General features: G+C 34.2%; 1 protein-coding gene, 2 long non-coding RNA genes and 1 pseudogene across 3 annotated transcripts in view; 2 read left to right on the top strand and 2 right to left on the bottom strand.

Moving 5' to 3' along the window:
• Positions 1-152, top strand: part of LOC121754670 — a 2,630-nt gene extending 2,478 nt beyond the window's left edge. The window contains exon 8 of the mRNA XM_042149992.1: positions 109-152. Coding sequence (XP_042005926.1) covers positions 109-152 — 44 coding nt within the window. The remainder of the gene's footprint in view (positions 1-108) is intronic.
• On the top strand, positions 7-3,649 carry LOC121756164 (annotated as a pseudogene).
• A 6,466-nt stretch (positions 3,650-10,115) lies between these two features.
• On the bottom strand, positions 10,116-14,792 carry LOC121754999. Its single transcript, XR_006040598.1, has 2 exons — positions 12,645-14,792; positions 10,116-10,325 (listed from the first exon to the last, which is right to left on the bottom strand). It is a non-coding gene; the product is annotated as an uncharacterized LOC121754999 (long non-coding RNA).
• A 1,024-nt stretch (positions 14,793-15,816) lies between these two features.
• On the bottom strand, positions 15,817-18,461 carry LOC121755000. The gene is made up of 2 exons (XR_006040599.1): positions 18,357-18,461; positions 15,817-16,026 (listed from the first exon to the last, which is right to left on the bottom strand). It is a non-coding gene; the product is annotated as an uncharacterized LOC121755000 (long non-coding RNA).
• Positions 18,462-19,945: the final 1,484 nt, after the last annotated feature.

Here is a 19,945-nt window from a genome sequence, read left to right as displayed (position 1 = left end):
TCTCTCTCTCTCTCTCTCTCTCTCTCTCTCTCTCTCTCGATCCTGGTTTCCTAAAATTGGAAGCTATGCCCCATTTTCTATGAATCCACAACCTTGGAATTCCAAAAGCATCTTTTTCTAATCCTCCCAAACTTGGATTTGTTGTTATTTGAACAAAACAAATAGTATTTCTGTTTTTTTTCTTGAGATGAGTTGCAGCCTTTCCTGAGTTGCGACTGAGCCGCAAAAAAATATGAGAGGAACCTCGCCTACTTCGCTAGAGTCCAGGCATAGGCTCTCTTTCAATAAGTAAGGCTCAATTTCACTAATTTTCACCGTAATTTTCTACATTCTGACTGCTACTTGCGTTTCTTGGATTGTCTCTCGATTTCGCATTTCCATCTTGTTTTCTTTGGTTTTTTATTTTTTGAAGGATTGTTTCTTTGGGTTTAATTGCTGCTTTTATGCACTTCATTCCGAGATGTTTGACTGACATTGTCGGTGTGAATATAATTGTGGGGTTTTTGAGGTAATGAGCTAATTTTTGTGCATTTTGATGATTGGTTGGTGAAAAGTAGTCCAGAGCTTGGAGGGTTGGTGAATTTCTGGTTCCCTATGTTTTCTTGTTTGAGACTATAAAAGGTTATCCTGGTTTAGGTGCAGTTTTATGTGTTGAACTTTTCAATGTGCTGCTCTTGAAAATAGTTTATTGAAGATTTTGTTGTATTGTACGCCTTGTTTGGTGCATTTTACAAGTAATTAACAGGGAGAATTTGGTGGAACTTGCTTTTCATTGTCGCCGTGTTGACTATTTCCAATCATTTAGATGAGTAGAGATGTTGGTAGTTCATAATTTGGTAATTAAGCTGGTTACTTTCCTACTAGATGAGGTGGTTGAAGATAAGTGGACTGCCACACTGTCTCATTTGGAAGATTTGGGGTGGGGGTTTGAGAGATTATGATGTTTATGGTCAGGAATAAGCATACCCGAACTTACAATAAACTCGTTAATCTGTTGATTCAGCAGATTTTGTTCCAGCTTCTTTTAGGTTCATAAGTAGAAATCCTTCATCTCTAGCTGTAATTGAAGCACATGAGTTTTCTGGGATTCAATGACATTGCAAAGATACACTGATGATCAGTATGTCACCTTAGATATCCATTGTTCTCTAAGATGGCTTGATACTTTCAACTTCACCCCTTTTAGATACACTGATGATCAGTATGTCACCTTAGATATCCATTGTTCTCTAAGATGGCTTGATACTTTCAACTTCACCCCTTTTAGATACACTGATGATCAGTATGTCACCTTAGATATCCATTGTTCTCTAAGATGGCTTGATACTTTCAACTTCACCCCTTTTTGAATGCGATTCTAGTTCTATATCTGATCTACCCTTTTTGTTGTGGTTGTTTTTAGTGAGGATACAAGCAAAAGAAGGTTTCTTAGAAGTAGAGTATTTAAAGATGGGGAACGATCCCTTTATCGATCCATTATGGACAGGATATCGAGCTTCAAGTTCTCCACCTTGAAGGCTGTGATGATCATCATCATAATTGGAGCATTTTTCACAATTCTACGTTCTCCGTCAATTCATGATTCAGATCATATGTCCCGTTCTCGATATAGGTATCATATCCTATTCACTCATCATTCCTTAAATCGTGTTATTATCTGTAACAGTGGTTTCACAGTTTGGCTGGATAAATTTTCTTTCTGCTTTTCTAACTGTAGTCAAACTCTTTTATTGTGATACTTTATTGAAGGTCAAATTTGGCCGATAGATTTGGCATAGATCAAAGTTACACATCACATTTAGATATCGACTGGGATGAAGCATCGGCAGCAATGGAGAGACTAACCGACAGGGATGAGTATAAGGGAGTAGGGTTGCTGAATCTCAACGAGGAAGAAATTAGTCAGTGGAAGCAGTTGTTACCGGATGCAGAGCATGCCGTGCTTTTCACAGATTATGCCTCTCCCAATGTTACTTGGAAACATTATATCCAGAATGGCTAGACGAGGAAGAAGAGTTCGATGTTCCACTTGTCCTTCTTTACCCAGAATTCACTACCCGGGGAAACCACGGTTGGATCTTATTGTGGTGAAGCTTCCGTGTGATAAATCCAAGCAAAACTGGGCAAGGGACATAGCTCGTTTCCACTTACAACTTGAAGCTGCAAGGGTAGCTGCAATGGCCAAGGGGTATCATCCTGTGCATGTTCTTCTAATCACCGAGTGTTTCCCGACCCCTAATCTGTTTACTTGCAAAGAGCTGATTGTAAGGGAAGGCAACATATGGCTGTATAAGCCCAATTTGAATAAACTGAGGGAAAAGCTCAACCTTCCAGTCGGGTCATGCGAACTTGCAATTCCTCTTAAGACCGAAGGTTAGTTCAAATGTTATAGTGTCGTATATAACTCATTCGGGCATGTTTGGTTGTAGCAGCATGTTCTTGAGCTTATACTTGTGTATGTGCAGATAATTGGAACTCGGGTAATGCAAGGCGAGAAGCATATGCAACTATTCTGCACTCAGCTCACGTCTACGTCTGTGGGGCGATTGCTGCAGCTCAGAGCATCCGTATGGCAGGTTCGACTCGTGATCTTGTGATACTAGTTGATGAAAGTATCAGCGACTACCACAGGGGCGGCCTTGAGGAGGCGGGATGGAAAATCCATACGATTCAAAGAATAAGAAATCCAAAGGCAGAACGAGATGCCTACAATGAATGGAACTACAGCAAGTTTCGTCTTTGGCAGTTGACTGATTACGACAAGATTATATTCATAGATGCTGATCTGTTAGTTCTGAGAAACATCGACTTCATCTTCGAGATGCCAGAGATAACAGCCACAGGGAACAACGCGACCCTCTTCAACTCGGGGGTGATGGTGATCGAGCCATCAAACTGCACATTCGAGCTGCTGATGGACCACATCAACGAGATAGAGTCGTACAACGGTGGAGACCAAGGGTACTTGAATGAGATCTTCCCATGGTGGCATCGGATCCCTAAACACATGAATTTCTTGAAACACTTTTGGATTGGTGACGAGCCGGAGAGGAAAGAGATGAAGACGCGTCTGTTTGGTGCTGATCCGCCAGTGCTATACGTGCTTCACTATTTGGGGATGAAACCATGGCTGTGTTTCAGGGACTACGACTGCAACTGGAACGTGGACATATTGCAGGAATTTGCAAGCGATGTGGCGCACAGGACATGGTGGAAGGTCCATGATGCAATGCCGGAGAAGTTACAGAAGTACTGCTTGCTTCGATCGAAGCAGAAGGCAGCGTTGGAGTGGGATCGCAGGCAGGCTGAGAAAGGTAACTATAGCGACGGGCACTGGCAAATTAAGATACAGGATCCGCGGCTGACGACCTGCTTCGAAGATTTCTGCTTCTGGGAAAGCATGTTGTGGCACTGGGGGGACAAGAACTGGACGGACAACTCCACGGCGACTCTGCCGCAGCCGCCACCATCTTCTGCTCAAACAGCTTCTTTATGATCTTTGGCTTAGTTTTTCATTTTTTTACTCCTTTTTTCCTTTTACACCTTGAATTCTTTTTCTGTATGTCGGCTGACAGAAAATCTAACGTTTTATACTACTATACAGGTGAAGTGAAGTGATGCTTTATAAAGGTTTGAAGTTCATGAGTAACATGCATATAACACAATATACTGCTTCTCATTATAGTAGTAGTATTTTACAAAATGAACAGTATTAATGTTTACTTAGGGCATCCACAATGGTTGGACACAAATGAGACTCTTTTTTGTGGACAGAGAAAGTATATACAAATTGAGATTCATATTCCACTAATTTTTTTTTCACTTATTTTTTTAACATTTCTAAACCCGTGCTAGAAATAAATGAGACTCCTATTCGCGGACGGAAGGAGTAACTGATATCTTTCTGGCGTTTGGTGTTTCTTTTTCAGAGTTTTACCTTCTAACTTTTTAAAATATTCATTTATCATTTTGTATATCTGTTGAATATACTATACTCCATCCGTTTCCTAAAAATAGAAAATTTCAGAATGACATGAGTTTTATTGAAAAATTGGTAAAGTAAAAGATAGATAGAAAGAAGATGTGTGTTAATGGAAAATGAGTTTCACTTTATTAGATAAAAAAGAAGAAATGGATCAAAAGGAAAGTTTTTGTTTCTAAGAAAAAAGGAGGGAGTATTTAGATTTAAATTAGTAGGGATGTATTCAAATTCAACATGTAAATATTGTCCAAGCATTCAACCGAATCTCAGCCTCACGATTTTTCCATCTAATGGTTAGGTTAATGTCATGTGTCATTTAATGATGTAGATTTTCATTCTAATAATGTACAACGACTAATAATGTAGCATTATAGTATAATAATGTAGATTTTCATTCTAATAATGTACATCGACTAATAATGTAGATTTTTCATCAATTAATGTAGCTCGGCTATTTTGATCACAACTAGGCATGCACAACGATTCTGAACCGCCGGTTCCGGTTCATGAACCGGCGGTTCACGGTTCATCATATGCATGAACCAGAACCGGCCCGCCAAGGGTCCCAGCCGTTCCGGTTCCGGTTCAAAAAACCACCGGTTCACGAAGCGGTTCAAAATCGCTGGTTTTTGGCATGAATCGGCAGTTCACCGGTTTGAACCGGAGATTCAACCGAAAATTTAAAAAAAATACTTTTTATTTATAAAAATTGATTTTTATACTTAAAAACAATTTTTACAAATAAATGAATACAAGAAATTCATAATAGCCCATAGATATTTGATGGGCTTGTGAATTTATGAAACCATTTTTGGTTGTTTCTCTTTTATAGAGACATCCTTGAATGTTTTATGTTTCACTTTCGATGTGGGACAAAATCATTCTTGGTTGTTTCTCTTTTATAGAGACATCCTTGAATATTTTATGTTTCACTTTCGATGTGAGACAAAATCATTCTTGGTTGTTTCTCTTTTATAGAGACATCCTTGAATGTTTTATGTTTCACTTTCGATGTGGGACAAAATATGTTGAAGTATTTTCTTTTATAACTACATGTTTAGAGCATTCATTCATCTTTTTCCAATGTGGGATACAAAACTTTCTTTTATCTTCTACTTTTCTTCATGTTTTGTATAATATATATAAACAAAATTATTATTCAAATATATATTCTTGATTGATAAAAATAAAGAATTATTGAGAAATATGATTTGTATATAGAAAATATTTATTTGTATAATAATTATTGTTAGGTTTATACAATTTGTATAAGAATTATTCTTTCAATGTGTAAATATTATTTATTAGTTAACATATACATAAATTTATAAACCTAAGCAAATCATTAATGATAAAGAACTAATGAATAATAGTTTATATAATAATATTTGTTGTTAAATTATAATAATAGAAGATAGAGTATTAGTATAGATGAAGAATGATGGACGATCTATAATATACTTATAAATAAAGACTTTTATCCCACATTGAAATAAAGAGTAACACATCCAAAATGTGTAACTATAAAAGAGAATAATTCAATATACTATCTTCTAAATTAAATAAAATCCAATATACTATCATCCAAGTATTGCCATTTTAAAAATCAAATCCAACTTTAAGTATGGAGTAATTTTTTTGACTTTTTAGTCTTTATTATGTATAAAATGTGCTTAAACAAATTTCAAACAATAAGGTGAAAATTACAATTTTATTGATAATAAATTTGAATTAGACTAAAAATTACAACTTATAATAAATATATTTTATTTACAAAAATTAATAAACACTACTTAAAGTTAAACCTTTTGATTTTTAAAATATCAATACTTAATATTGGACTTGAGCATTTAAATTGGAAGAGAGTGTATTGAATTATAGGGAAAACACTACTTGAATTATAGAGAGTGTATTGAATTATAGAGAGTGTATTTCAACTTATAATGAATATATTTTTTTACAAAAATTAATAACCACTACTTAATATTTTATTTATTATTAATGATTTACTTATGTTTATAAATTTATGTATATGTTAACTAATAAATAATATTATACACATTGAAAGAATAATTCTTATACAAATTGTATAAACCTAACAATAATTATTATACAAATAAATATTTTCTATATACAAATCATATTTCTCAATAATTCTTTATTTTTATCAATCAAGAATATATTTGAATAATAATTTTGTTTATATATATCATACAAAACATGAAGAAAAGTATAAGACAAAAGAAAGTTTTATATCCCACATTTGAAAATATGAATGAATGCTCTAAACATGTAGTTATAAAAGAAAGTACTTCAACATATTTTGTCCCACATCGAAAGTGGAACATAAAACATTCAAGGATGTCTCTATAAAAGAGAAACAACCAAGAATGATTTTGTCCCACATCGAAAGTGGAACATAAAACATTCAAGGATGTCTCTATAAAAGAGAAACAACCAAGAATGATTTTGTCCCACATTGAAAGTGGAACATAAAACATTCAAGGTTGTCTCTATAAAAGAGAAACAACCAAGAATGAGTTTGTCCCACATCGAAAGTGGAACATAAAACATTCAAGTATGTCTCTATAAACGAGAAACAACCAAGAATGGTTTCATAAATTCGCAAGCCCATCAAATATATATGGGCTATTACGAATTTCTTGTATTCATTTGTTTGTAAATATTGATTTTAAATATTAAAATCAATTTTTATAAATAATTTTTTTAAAAAAATTCGGTTGAACCGGCGGTTTGAACCGTTGAACCGCCGGTTCACGGTTCACGCATCCTTCGACCCTGAACCGGCCCGTTGGAACCGGCAACCCGCCGGACGGTTCAAACCGCCGGTTCCGGTTTATGAACCGGCGGGCACGAACCGGCGGTTAACCGCCGGGCCGGTTCGGTTTGTGCACACCTAATCACAACCATCCAATCCAGGGATTCAAGAGCGGGCCGGTTCGGTTTGTGCACACCTAATCACAACCATCCAATCCAGGGATAACCATCTAATCCAGGGATTCAAGGGCTGTGATCTATTTGAAACTTAACACTAAAGAGTTGTAAGGACCCACCTAAATTAGCATGTGGTAATTACTTATCGTGCAACATTTTTGTAAAACTTATAGTATTTTGATTAAATAAAAGTAATGTAGTCTCTCCTCTTCTAAAGAATTAAAGAAAAAGAAACAAATGAACACTAATCTTTGTTAATTTTTACTAGACGAATAGTGGGCCAGTAAAATATGTGCAGTCCCACACGTGCATAATTTTTTATTGGGTTATTTTATTCATAGCTTGTTTTGAGCTGCCTATTAAAAAAAACCATACAAATATTAGTTAAGGTATAATTATAGATAGGGAAATTAATACATCAAGTCCTGGGTCAGCCATACTTGGTTGCAAGTTCATTAATTAGGTGCGAGTTTGTTTAGAGTATATTATTATAAGCATTATATATGAACTATTGTACTCATGTAGTCGTGTTCGACTTAAATAGATTTAGTTTGATAATATAAACATTACATGTGATCTATTTCAGCACTGTTTATATAAGCCATATGCTCAGCTTTACATTTTTAATACAATATATTGTGTTGATAATATTATATACCCCTACTATCTTTTTACATAGCATTAAATTTGCACATACTTAGTATATACTGAAACTAATTTTAATTTTACCATTTTAAGTAAAAAAATATGTATATTTTAGTGTAATTTGATCGATATTATATTAGAACTAATTTAAGTAATCATTTGGAGTTCTCCATGCAAACTAAAGCTATGAATATTTTGAGTTGGACGATATATATCTTAAAATGAATTAGTAGTAGTAGATATGAATCAAACTAATAACTAGATAGTGTAACGATCGAATAATAAACTTAATGAAACTATTCCAAATCTTTATTGAATATCCGAACAGTTCAGAGACATAAAAGAATGAAAGAATTGAATAAAAAGTAAATAAATGAATTCTTTATCTATAACTTAGTGGCCTGGTCCTCTAGGGCTCGGTCCCGATGCTAGCTGTTGAAACCAATACGACATCGTCTCTTTTGCATTGTCGTATATACTTGGAATGTTGAGTTGGTTGGATGACGAATCCTGCGTCAATATTCTTGCTTCTACTTGTACTTGACTCATGCACATAATAACAAAAACTACGAACATAAACGAGATAATGCACATTTTCTGGGAGTTCATCATCTTAACAAACTTATGAAAAACAACAAAATATGGGAACTAGGTCTGTTGTGTTTGGACACAAGTATGTGTTTTTTGTGTTGTGGGTTGAGAATGAGAAGTATGGTTGGATTGCCTCAATTTATAGTGTTGAATCAAACTCGTTATTACCAATATTTTCTTAGTATTCGTTGTTGACCAAGGCCATTTATGATGTGCTGGAATAAGTCGTGTATATGAACTTGAATATGTCAATGTGGCTCACATCATTAAATTTGTAGTGTGGATTTGAAAGTCCAAATTTGACCTCGAGGCTAAAACAAGACTCGTTTGCTCTTTGAGTTTTAAAAGGGTTATTTGGTAAATTGGAGGCGAAAATGTCGTCGAGTCTATTGTTAGAAATTTTGACTTGGCCAAATATTTTTATTACTCTTGATTTCTAATTTATCAACACTATTTTTAATCTTCTCATTACCTGGTTGTCACGATGATCTCATATTTTGTTTATTTTAAATGAAATTGATTTCGCGTGGTATTATTAAAATTTTCCTATATTAAAAGATTCAAGCATTATGTTAGTTTTATTATAAATATAATTTGATATTCTAGCCTATCTTCAAGTCTACTATTAGTTTAAAATTGATAGCACTGTTTACATAGTCCTACTAGTACCTAGTGTGTCTAAACAGAAAAATTAGTAATAGTACATTTTTTTCCTAAAAAAGAAATAGTCAACATTCCTGCCTTTTACCAAGAAAAAATCAGCTGTGGAGACTTTCAATTCTACGTGTGACAAGAGAAATGATGTGAACAGTGATTATTATCAACTATTCCTTAGAGCATCTCCAATGGCGGACGTCCGATCGGACATTCGGGACGGGCGACCGGGACGTCCGCCATTGTGGCGTGGGTCGGACGTCCGGTATTTAATTTTTTTTAAAAAAACTCTATATATACGTAAATTTTTCCCGTTCGTATTCGTGTTGAAATTTTATTTCCGTAAACGTAAATTGTTTTATTTGTGAATTTGTGATTTTTTTTATTGCGGGAAGTCCTAGTGGGAAGGGCGGATTGTGCAGGGGAAGTCCTAGTGACGTGGCAGTGGGATAGGAAGTCCTAGTGACGTGGCAGGAGGTGTTTTTAGGAAGTCCTAGTGGCTGTCTGAGTGGGACATCCGTGCATTGGAGATGCTCTTAGGTTGAAATCAAAGTGAGAATAGAAAAGTAAGAAAGAGAATATAGTTTCGTGTCAACCGATCCCAAACTCGTGCAAGTATGAATGGACTTATTTAATCTAATTCATAATATAAACCACCGAAAAGATGTGTCGAAATTATAGGGGTAATTTGGACGCACGATCATGATTCATGACATATTTTTTGGAATTTAGAGACAGTAGAGAATAGTTTAGAATCTTTAGATAATCAGTTATTGTGATTTTTAGAAGCACTATGCATTGATTCAAAGGATTCATGGGGATTAATTCTAGAAATATTATAAAAGAATAATTTTATACTACGAGCGAAGATGATTATGATTAAGGACTTTTCCTTGTGATAATTTCTTATGGATATTCACATCATGAATAGGTGATCAAGGGGTTAGATAATGAACAGTAAGAAACTACAAACAGTCTCTCTACTTCACAAAATGATTTTACTAACATATCTAACCAAAAGAAAGCATCTAGCATCGATTCATACTTAAGAATGGTAAAGCACTTGTAAAAGTATCAACTGAAAAGAGATTTTAAAAATGAGTAAAGGTCAATTTTAGTACAAAACATATGGACGAAATACGAATTTGGTACAAAACATTCACTTTTTAAAAAATATGTCCATAACAAATGAAATTCGTATCAATCCTGTAACAACCCCCACCCGGTCGTCCGCAGGCCGAGCAGGTGATGTTACAATTCCGGTACCATAAAGTATGGCAAATTAAAATTTCATATTTCTGAACCATTCGAAACTCAACTATTTAAATCATTAAATTTACAATTACAGTGGAAGTTATTTAATACAATATTTAGTGCTAACATGCCACAACTAACCATTCGAATGACCTATCGGTAATAGAGCTCAGTGACCCGCAAGGATGCAGTGCTGAGACGGACATTAAGAAACCTCAACTAGTACTCTCCAATGCTGAATAACCTGTAGCACACTCAACACTTTAGCCAAAAATTCTCTACAAGTAATAATCATACAACTTAAAATTCTAACAATCCATATTATTGTTTTATTTACCACTTATTACCACACCCATCATATTATTATCATTTTATTTATGTTCAACATAATTTGGGCAACATCTCCCTTATAACCAACACGTGCCTAAAATCCAATATTAACCAATATCAATCGCAGAACATATCCACAGTCTTCATCATTCCCAATATGCATCAAGTATATTCCAGGTGATATCCTTACTTAATATTGCATACCAGCATATACAATCATCAACGATTTTACGAATCCAAACACATATATAGACAGATATTTTGAATTACCTTTAACTCATTAGCATTTTACAAATCCATTACCTGATCGTATCAATATATTTGTACTAACAGTCAAATCAATCATCCACGACGTCAAATTTCCAAACTATGTCAACAGAAGTGTATAGTAATACGAATTCTTCACTCATGTCATAACTATTCTCCGCAAGTTCTCGGGTTTTCAATATTTATATCATAACAGAATCTAGTTTAATGTATAAGATATTAACCTAACACATTATAACAGATATTTCCCATAAACTCATATATCGTCACGTATATTTGATCAACACATTCCAAAATTTCACGCATAGCCCCTTTTTGTGCTTAGTGACAGACTAGGGTACGCGGACCAGATCAGAATCAGATACAGACGCGGTCATGGTCCTCGAGAGGACGCCGTACAGACCACCCATTAGGGTGCAGACAGATAATCCCGGGAACAGACCACCCATAGGGTGCATATCAGATCAGATTTCAGACAGATATCAGACGATCTTCGCTTCGGTTATCCAGAAGACGAGAGATAACAGATAATGTAGCGCTGCTGTCCTATGGCATGCCAATTGTACCCACAGAGAACACTCAAGCACGGGGCATAAACACAGTCAAATATAATCATTCTCATTTTCATCTCAATACAGATTCTCAACTATTTCCAACATAACACCTCAACAACTTATTTTCACACCATATATCATATCGAACTTATAGATTAAATTCCAACACTCTCAAAACCCTCCCAGATTCCCATCAACACAGCCAGACAAATCAGACCTCATCACAGATAGATAGATCAGACATCATCACATGTAATCACATTTGCATACATCTCATCAACATATATCATTTATCACATTCACCTTAATGCCCATTTCCACATTTACATAATCATCTTCACTGTCACAATCATACCCTTCCCTTTTTATCTTTCATTATTAACTCATTCAACAGTTCATCATGTTCTCATATTTTACTACATAAGTCTTTTATCACATAATTACTCATAATTTACCAAGACAATATGTCACAAAATAATCACATTAAAACACATAAGAGAATTAGGCCATTTAAGTGCTGAGCATGCGACCTGGACGGCGTTCATTTCCAAACCTTTCCATTCGTCGTTTCTTCTTTCGCCGATCTTTTTCCTATCCGTTGCAACTATTTGGATTTAGCTACTTTATAGCTTTATAACACACATAAGTTTATAAGGAAGGGATACTACTACAAACTAAACTCTTTCATTATCCTAAATGTAAAGTAATTCCATGAATCATCATTTAACTTCTAATATATCGTCTGCACTGGACTGATTTTTCATCAACGTGCTATATTCATTCAAAAGGCTTTAGAGGCGTAACTTGATATTTTCAAATACCTGTGGAAGTCTAGTTTACAAAGCAACAAGATTCCCTCGAAAATTCCTAATGGTTCGAGAGATATCCTCCTTTCACCACAGACTACCAAATCTAACAGTTTCTGGTAACATTTAACAAACAATTTATACATGTAGTAAATGGACTCCTAAATTTTCCATAAAAATCAGGGACCTTTAGACCCATTCCAGTTATTTTTAAAAATTGGTAAATCAAGGTTTTTACTGTTCTAATTTTGCTAAAGAATTCGGAACATGGGACTGAAAAACAGAGGACTTAATCCACTCCAAACTAATGAAAATAAACATGTTTATACCACATTCCCAAACCATTTCTAACTAATCAACAATAAAATCCCAACATCCCTAACTTAGGTTTTTATCCTCTATGGCACTTTATAGATAAAGGTTCAATCCATTCAAAGCAAAGGTCAAACTATTAACAAATACGTCTAAATGCTATGCATTCAACGTTAGTTCAAAGAATAAAATCAATCAAATTCCCCAAGTCATGAGGTCTGAAAATTGAACAACTCAAACTAATTGATATACCAAAATATGTGCTTCAAAATTTGGATAGAAAGGTAGACCTACCTCCAAATAGTCCAATCATGCAATTGCTTCATCGATTCATCAATAAAGATGGGATTTTGTGAAGAAATTGGTTAAGGGGGGAGGAAAAGGGGCTGTCGATATTTTTGTGGGAGAAGAAATGAGGAAGAAGAATGCCCATTTTGATGCTTAAAAGTGATCCTCAAACAATTAAAATAAATTGTGGACAATATTTAGCCATTTGTCTCCATTAATTCCCTCATTTGTATTTTCAAATTTCTAGACCTTTCTCTTCAAGCTGAATGGAATGTCTCGGCCCTCCACAATTTAGGTAAATAAATTGGTTTATTTTATGTGATTTTACCATTTTCCCATCAACATTAAATTTTATATTAACACTAATCTAATCCTTAATTTCTTCTAACTTCTTCTACCCATATTATGCTTGTAAAACTTAATTATAATGGTACAATACCTCTAATTAATTTTCAAGAATAATTCTTATTTAATTTGGCCTTTTTCGCCGTCGAAACAATCACCGAAAATCTGATAGACAAGTTTTACACTTCTTAATGTATTTCTTCTAATCTCTCCATTTCCAACCTCATATTATTTTCTAACACTTAACTTTCATTTAATCACTTTCTAATCATGTACTTTTATATTTCAATTTATTTCCTTCTTGATTTCGAATTAATATGCGAAAACATGTTACAGATAATTTTTACTAGTTTCTAATATCATTTCCATTCTTTATAATTCATGCACTATTTCAAAATCTTCACTCTCATAACATTTTAAACATATTATTAATCACCACTAATTTCAATATCGAATTATTCGACAAGAGTCCTGATTCTCCGTTTTTTTTTTCTAATCAGAAAATCAATTTCCAACTAAGGTCATTTCTTTGGGGTGTTACAACTCTACCCTCCTAAAAAAAATTTCGTCCTCGAAATTTTACATGATCTAAATAGTTATAGACATTTATCGTACCATGTCATCTAATCTCTATTATCATGTCCCTCGTATCTTCATATAACATCATTAATTTATTATAACCTGGTATAACTTCATTATTCTATCTTTCATTTCCTAGAACTTGCCAAGGTCATAGTCATATCAACTTACCAACTTCATAGAATATGATACATAGTAAAATCCACAACTTGACGACAGCCTACACAGATTGTCAAGTTAAATTTAAAGAATATAACACATTATCAACACGCCAACACGTTTACAAATCATATATATTATCATATATCGTGACACATATACCAATCAACAACGTTCTTACATAAAAAAATAATATATACATATTGCTATAACCGACATTCTCATATATCGAAACACACACAAATCACCTACATTCTCACAACATATATATTATCACATATATGCACCCATTTTCATTTTTCCATTCCATTTATAAATCCTCATTTAAATTTCCATATTTGTTTAGCTCGTCTTCAAGCGCACACATAGTTCTTACGGAGTTCACATTTCTAGTCAGATCACATTTTGTATCACATATCTTTTATCAAGGACAAATACTCAGCTTATATCTTTATCACATCACATCATAATTCATATTGACCGATTCCAAACACACATATAATCCATACAGAATTTATATTTTCATTCACAGCACACAGCTCGACTCGATAGCACATATAACCCATTTAAGGGCATGCATATTCAACTATATCAAGTATCAACCAATTCACATATTTACCTTCTTATAACAACAATATCACCTTTCAAACATATATATTATCCACAGGCTAATGTACACATAATCATATACACATAATCAAATATATTATAATTGACATTATCAAATATTTTCACTTATTACCCAAGTCTGCTTAGCGATAAACACAGGTATGTGTGCAAAGCAAAATGCACCCACATTGGGCTGATCAAATCCTTCGTCACACCACATATTACATATTAATCCCTCACATCACGTCACATATCGTGTATCATTTCCACCCATCACACCATATATCAGATATCATATTACATAACATTTCCTCCGAACACACCATTTATACAAATCATATACATTATCACATTCTTATTCATAAACCAACACATATAGATCACAAACAATATCATCTCTTCTATTATTACTATTTTTAATATCGATTTTATTCACCAAAATCCCTGATCGTCGATTTCTTACCTAAAACAGTAAATTTCATCTAGGGTAATTTTTGAGATGTTACAACTTACTTAGGCTAAAGGCGTCACTTATTCTCGTATGTCCTTCTATGTCATCGTATTACTTCACATATATGCCTATAACGTATCCTCACTTCAGCGGTGATTTACAAATTATCACATAATTCAGTTTTCACCCATAAGATTATATAGTTTCACATTAAGCTCTAGGGTATCATGTCAAATAATGAATTTTATTGCATAACCTAATTAGTATAGTATATATACACAATTATCAGTCATGTCATATAATTCTTTATATCATATTATTCATTTAATTTCATTTAGGTCTCGAGGGAACATTCGTAGTCCTCAGTTAAACACACCTATCAATCATATCACACTTCACAGGCATATATCTATTCTCGAGCACACAAGTGCCCCGTTAAGGGCATACATATCCAACTCATATCATATCACATCACATATTTATAAACTTCATCTTCAAGTATACATTTTCATTACAAGTATCAAACAATTCATATGTTCACATTCAGATAGCCCGCTTTCGGGCGTGACACCAGATAATCATATGATTTATCAAAGTTAAATACAAATGATGTATCGCATTCTTATCGACCTTTCTAAACTTATTCCACTCGACTCATAATTTTTTTTTTTGTCCGATAATGACGCTACCGAGATTCAAGTTATGTGGGGTGGCCAGTCCCATACAACCACTTTCTCAGTCACACGGGAATTCCTATCCCGTACTATATATAGTGTGTCAAATCTCCATTTGACAAGCTTCTATATCAACATTTGGTATATCAACATATGGTAGCAGCTGCATCGGGTCACTGAAAGTTATAACGACTCAATATTCTATGTGGCATGTGTTTAAACTAACTTGAACACAACCAGAAGCCTAGGAACGCCAAAACCTAGGCTCTGATACCAAACTTGTAACAACCCCCACCCGGTCGTCCGCAGGCCGAGCAGGTGATGTTACAATTCCGGTACCATAAAGTATGGCAAATTAAAATTTCATATTTCTGAACCATTCGAAACTCAACTATTTAAATCATTAAATTTACAATTACAGTGGAAGTTATTTAATACAATATTTAGTGCTAACATGCCACAACTAACCATTCGAATGACCTATCGGTAATAGAGCTCAGTGACCCGCAAGGATGCAGTGCTGAGACGGACATTAAGAAACCTCAACTAGTACTCTCCAATGCTGAATAACCTGTAGCACACTCAACACTTTAGCCAAAAATTCTCTACAAGTAATAATCATACAACTTAAAATTCTAACAATCCATATTATTGTTTTATTTACCACTTATTACCACACCCATCATATTATTATCATTTTATTTATGTTCAACATAATTTGGGCAACATCTCCCTTATAACCAACACGTGCCTAAAATCCAATATTAACCAATATCAATCGCAGAACATATCCACAGTCTTCATCATTCCCAATATGCATCAAGTATATTCCAGGTGATATCCTTACTTAATATTGCATACCAGCACATATAATACATATACAATCATCAACGATTTTACGAATCCAAACACATATATAGACAGATATTTTGAATTACCTTTAACTCATTAGCATTTTACAAATCCATTACCTGATCGTATCAATATATTTGTACTAACAGTCAAATCAATCATCCACGACGTCAAATTTCCAAACTATGTCAACAGAAGTGTATAGTAATACGAATTCTTCACTCATGTCATAACTATTCTCCGCAAGTTCTCGGGTTTTCAATATTTATATCATAACAGAATCTAGTTTAATGTATAAGATATTAACCTAACACATTATAACAGATATTTCCCATAAACTCATATATCGTCACGTATATTTGATCAACACATTCCAAAATTTCACGCATAGCCCCTTTTTGTGCTTAGTGACAGACTAGGGTACGCGGACCAGATCAGAATCAGATACAGACGCGGTCATGGTCCTCGAGAGGACGCCGTACAGACCACCCATTAGGGTGCAGACAGATAATCCCGGAACAGACCACCCATAGGGTGCATATCAGATCAGATTTCAGACAGATATCAGACGATCTTCGCTTCGGTTATCCAGAAGACGAGAGATAACAGATAATGTAGCGCTGCTGTCCTATGGCATGCCAATTGTACCCACAGAGAACACTCAAGCACGGGGCATAAACACAGTCAAATATAATCATTCTCATTTTCATCTCAATACAGATTCTCAACTATTTCCAACATAACACCTCAACAACTTATTTTCACACCATATATCATATCGAACTTATAGATTAAATTCCAACACTCTCAAAACCCTCCCAGATTCCCATCAACACAGCCAGACAAATCAGACCTCATCACAGATAGATAGATCAGACATCATCACATGTAATCACATTTGCATACATCTCATCAACATATATCATTTATCACATTCACCTTAATGCCCATTTCCACATTTACATAATCATCTTCACTGTCACAATCATACCCTTCCCTTTTTATCTTTCATTATTAACTCATTCAACAGTTCATCATGTTCTCATATTTTACTACATAAGTCTTTTATCACATAATTACTCATAATTTACCAAGACAATATGTCACAAAATAATCACATTAAAACACATAAGAGAATTAGGCCATTTAAGTGCTGAGCATGCGACCTGGACGGCGTTTATTTCCAAACCTTTCCATTCGTCGTTTCTTCTTTCGCCGATCTTTTTCCTATCCGTTGCAACTATTTGGATTTAGCTACTTTATAGCTTTATAACACACATAAGTTTATAAGGAAGGGATACTACTACAAACTAAACTCTTTCATTATCCTAAATGTAAAGTAATTCCATGAATCATCATTTAACTTCTAATATATCGTCTGCACTGGACTGATTTTTCATCAACGTGCTATATTCATTCAAAAGGCTTTAGAGGCGTAACTTGATATTTTCAAATACCTGTGGAAGTCTAGTTTACAAAGCAACAAGATTCCCTCGAAAATTCCTAATGGTTCGAGAGATATCCTCCTTTCACCACAGACTACCAAATCTAACAGTTTCTGGTAACATTTAACAAACAATTTATACATGTAGTAAATGGACTCCTAAATTTTCCATAAAAATCAGGGAACCTTTAGACCCATTCCAGTTATTTTTAAAAATTGGTAAATCAAGGTTTTTACTGTTCTAATTTTGCTAAAGAATTCGGAACATGGGACTGAAAAACAGAGGACTTAATCCACTCCAAACTAATGAAAATAAACATGTTTATACCACATTCCCAAACCATTTCTAACTAATCAACAATAAAATCCCAACATCCCTAACTTAGGTTTTTATCCTCTATGGCACTTTATAGATAAAGGTTCAATCCATTCAAAGCAAAGGTCAAACTATTAACAAATACGTCTAAATGCTATGCATTCAACGTTAGTTCAAAGAATAAAATCAATCAAATTCCCCAAGTCATGAGGTCTGAAAATTGAACAACTCAAACTAATTGATATACCAAAATATGTGCTTCAAAATTTGGATAGAAAGGTAGACCTACCTCCAAATAGTCCAATCATGCAATTGCTTCATCGATTCATCAATAAAGATGGGATTTTGTGAAGAAATTGGTTAAGGGGGGAGGAAAAGGGGCTGTCGATATTTTTTGGGAGAAGAAATGAGGAAGAAGAATGCCCATTTTGATGCTTAAAAGTGATCCTCAAACAATTAAAATAAATTGTGGACAATATTTAGCCATTTGTCTCCATTAATCCCTCATTTGTATTTTCAAATTTCTAGACCTTTCTCTTCAAGCTGAATGGAATGTCTCGGCCCTCCACAATTTAGGTAAATAAATTGGTTTATTTTATGTGATTTTACCATTTTCCCATCAACATTAAATTTTATATTAACACTAATCTAATCCTTAATTTCTTCTAACTTCTTCTACCCATATTATGCTTGTAAAACTTAATTATAATGGTACAATACCTCTAATTAATTTTCAAGAATAATTCTTATTTAATTTGGCCTTTTTCGCCGTCGAAACAATCACCGAAAATCTGATAGACAAGTTTTACACTTCTTAATGTATTTCTTCTAATCTCTCCATTTCCAACCTCATATTATTTCTAACACTTAACTTTCATTTAATCACTTTCTAATCATGTACTTTTATATTTCAATTTATTTCCTTCTTGATTTCGAATTAATATGCGAAAACATGTTACAGATAATTTTTACTAGTTTCTAATATCATTTCCATTCTTTATAATTCATGCACTATTTCAAAATCTTCACTCTCATAACATTTTAAACATATTATTAATCACCACTAATTTCAATATCGAATTATTCGACAAGAGTCCTGATTCTCCGTTTTTTTTTTCTAATCAGAAAATCAATTTCCAACTAAGGTCATTTCTTTGGGGTGTTACAAATCCGATCCCTTTTGACGGTGCCGTCAATTTCCGATGGTCAACCGTCAATTAGTGTTTTTTTACTGGATTAGGCCTAATTATTTTGATCAAAATTTTAATTTTTCTTATTTCAAACTTCTTTAAAAAATCTGTCAAACTAAAAGAACAAATAACGCAACTTTTGGTCTCCACCAAATCAAACCAACCGATTTCTTTTCTCTCTTCTCTGAGAATGACAAACCCTAAATCCGTCGTTCGATTCCGACCAAAATCGAGTGACTGTTGTTGGAGATGGGTTGGAACTCGTCGAATCCTTACTTCTGATCCAGTGGCTGACTTGTTGGAACCTGATTCCGACGGTTTGATTTCTCCTCCGAAGCAAATAGAAGAAGTCTCGTCGCCTAAGTCGCCGAAACCTAGTTTCGACGCTGCGGAAGTGGAAGCGGCGATGACGGTTGCTAGCGGCGAAGTTCCGCAGGAAGAAGATGAAGCAAGGATGACGAAGACGAACCATAGTTCATATTACTCTAAATACTTGTTTTTGTTGTTGGGTACTGGATGATGGGTACTACTCCCTCCGTCTCGGCTAAGATGACACATTCCTTGGCCGACACGAGATTTTAGGAGTTATTGGTTAATGTATCATCTTAGTTGGGACAAACTAAAAAGGAAAACATGTCATCTTAAGTGGGACGGAAGGAGTAGTTTTTTATGGTGGATACTTGTCTAC

The sequence above is a fragment of the Salvia splendens genome, chromosome 11 (genome assembly GCF_004379255.2).
Source record: "Salvia splendens isolate huo1 chromosome 11, SspV2, whole genome shotgun sequence".
Lineage (NCBI taxonomy): Eukaryota > Viridiplantae > Streptophyta > Magnoliopsida > Lamiales > Lamiaceae > Salvia > Salvia splendens.
The sequence above is the reverse complement of the archived record's forward strand: the minus strand, read 5'-3'. Positions and strand labels throughout refer to the sequence as shown.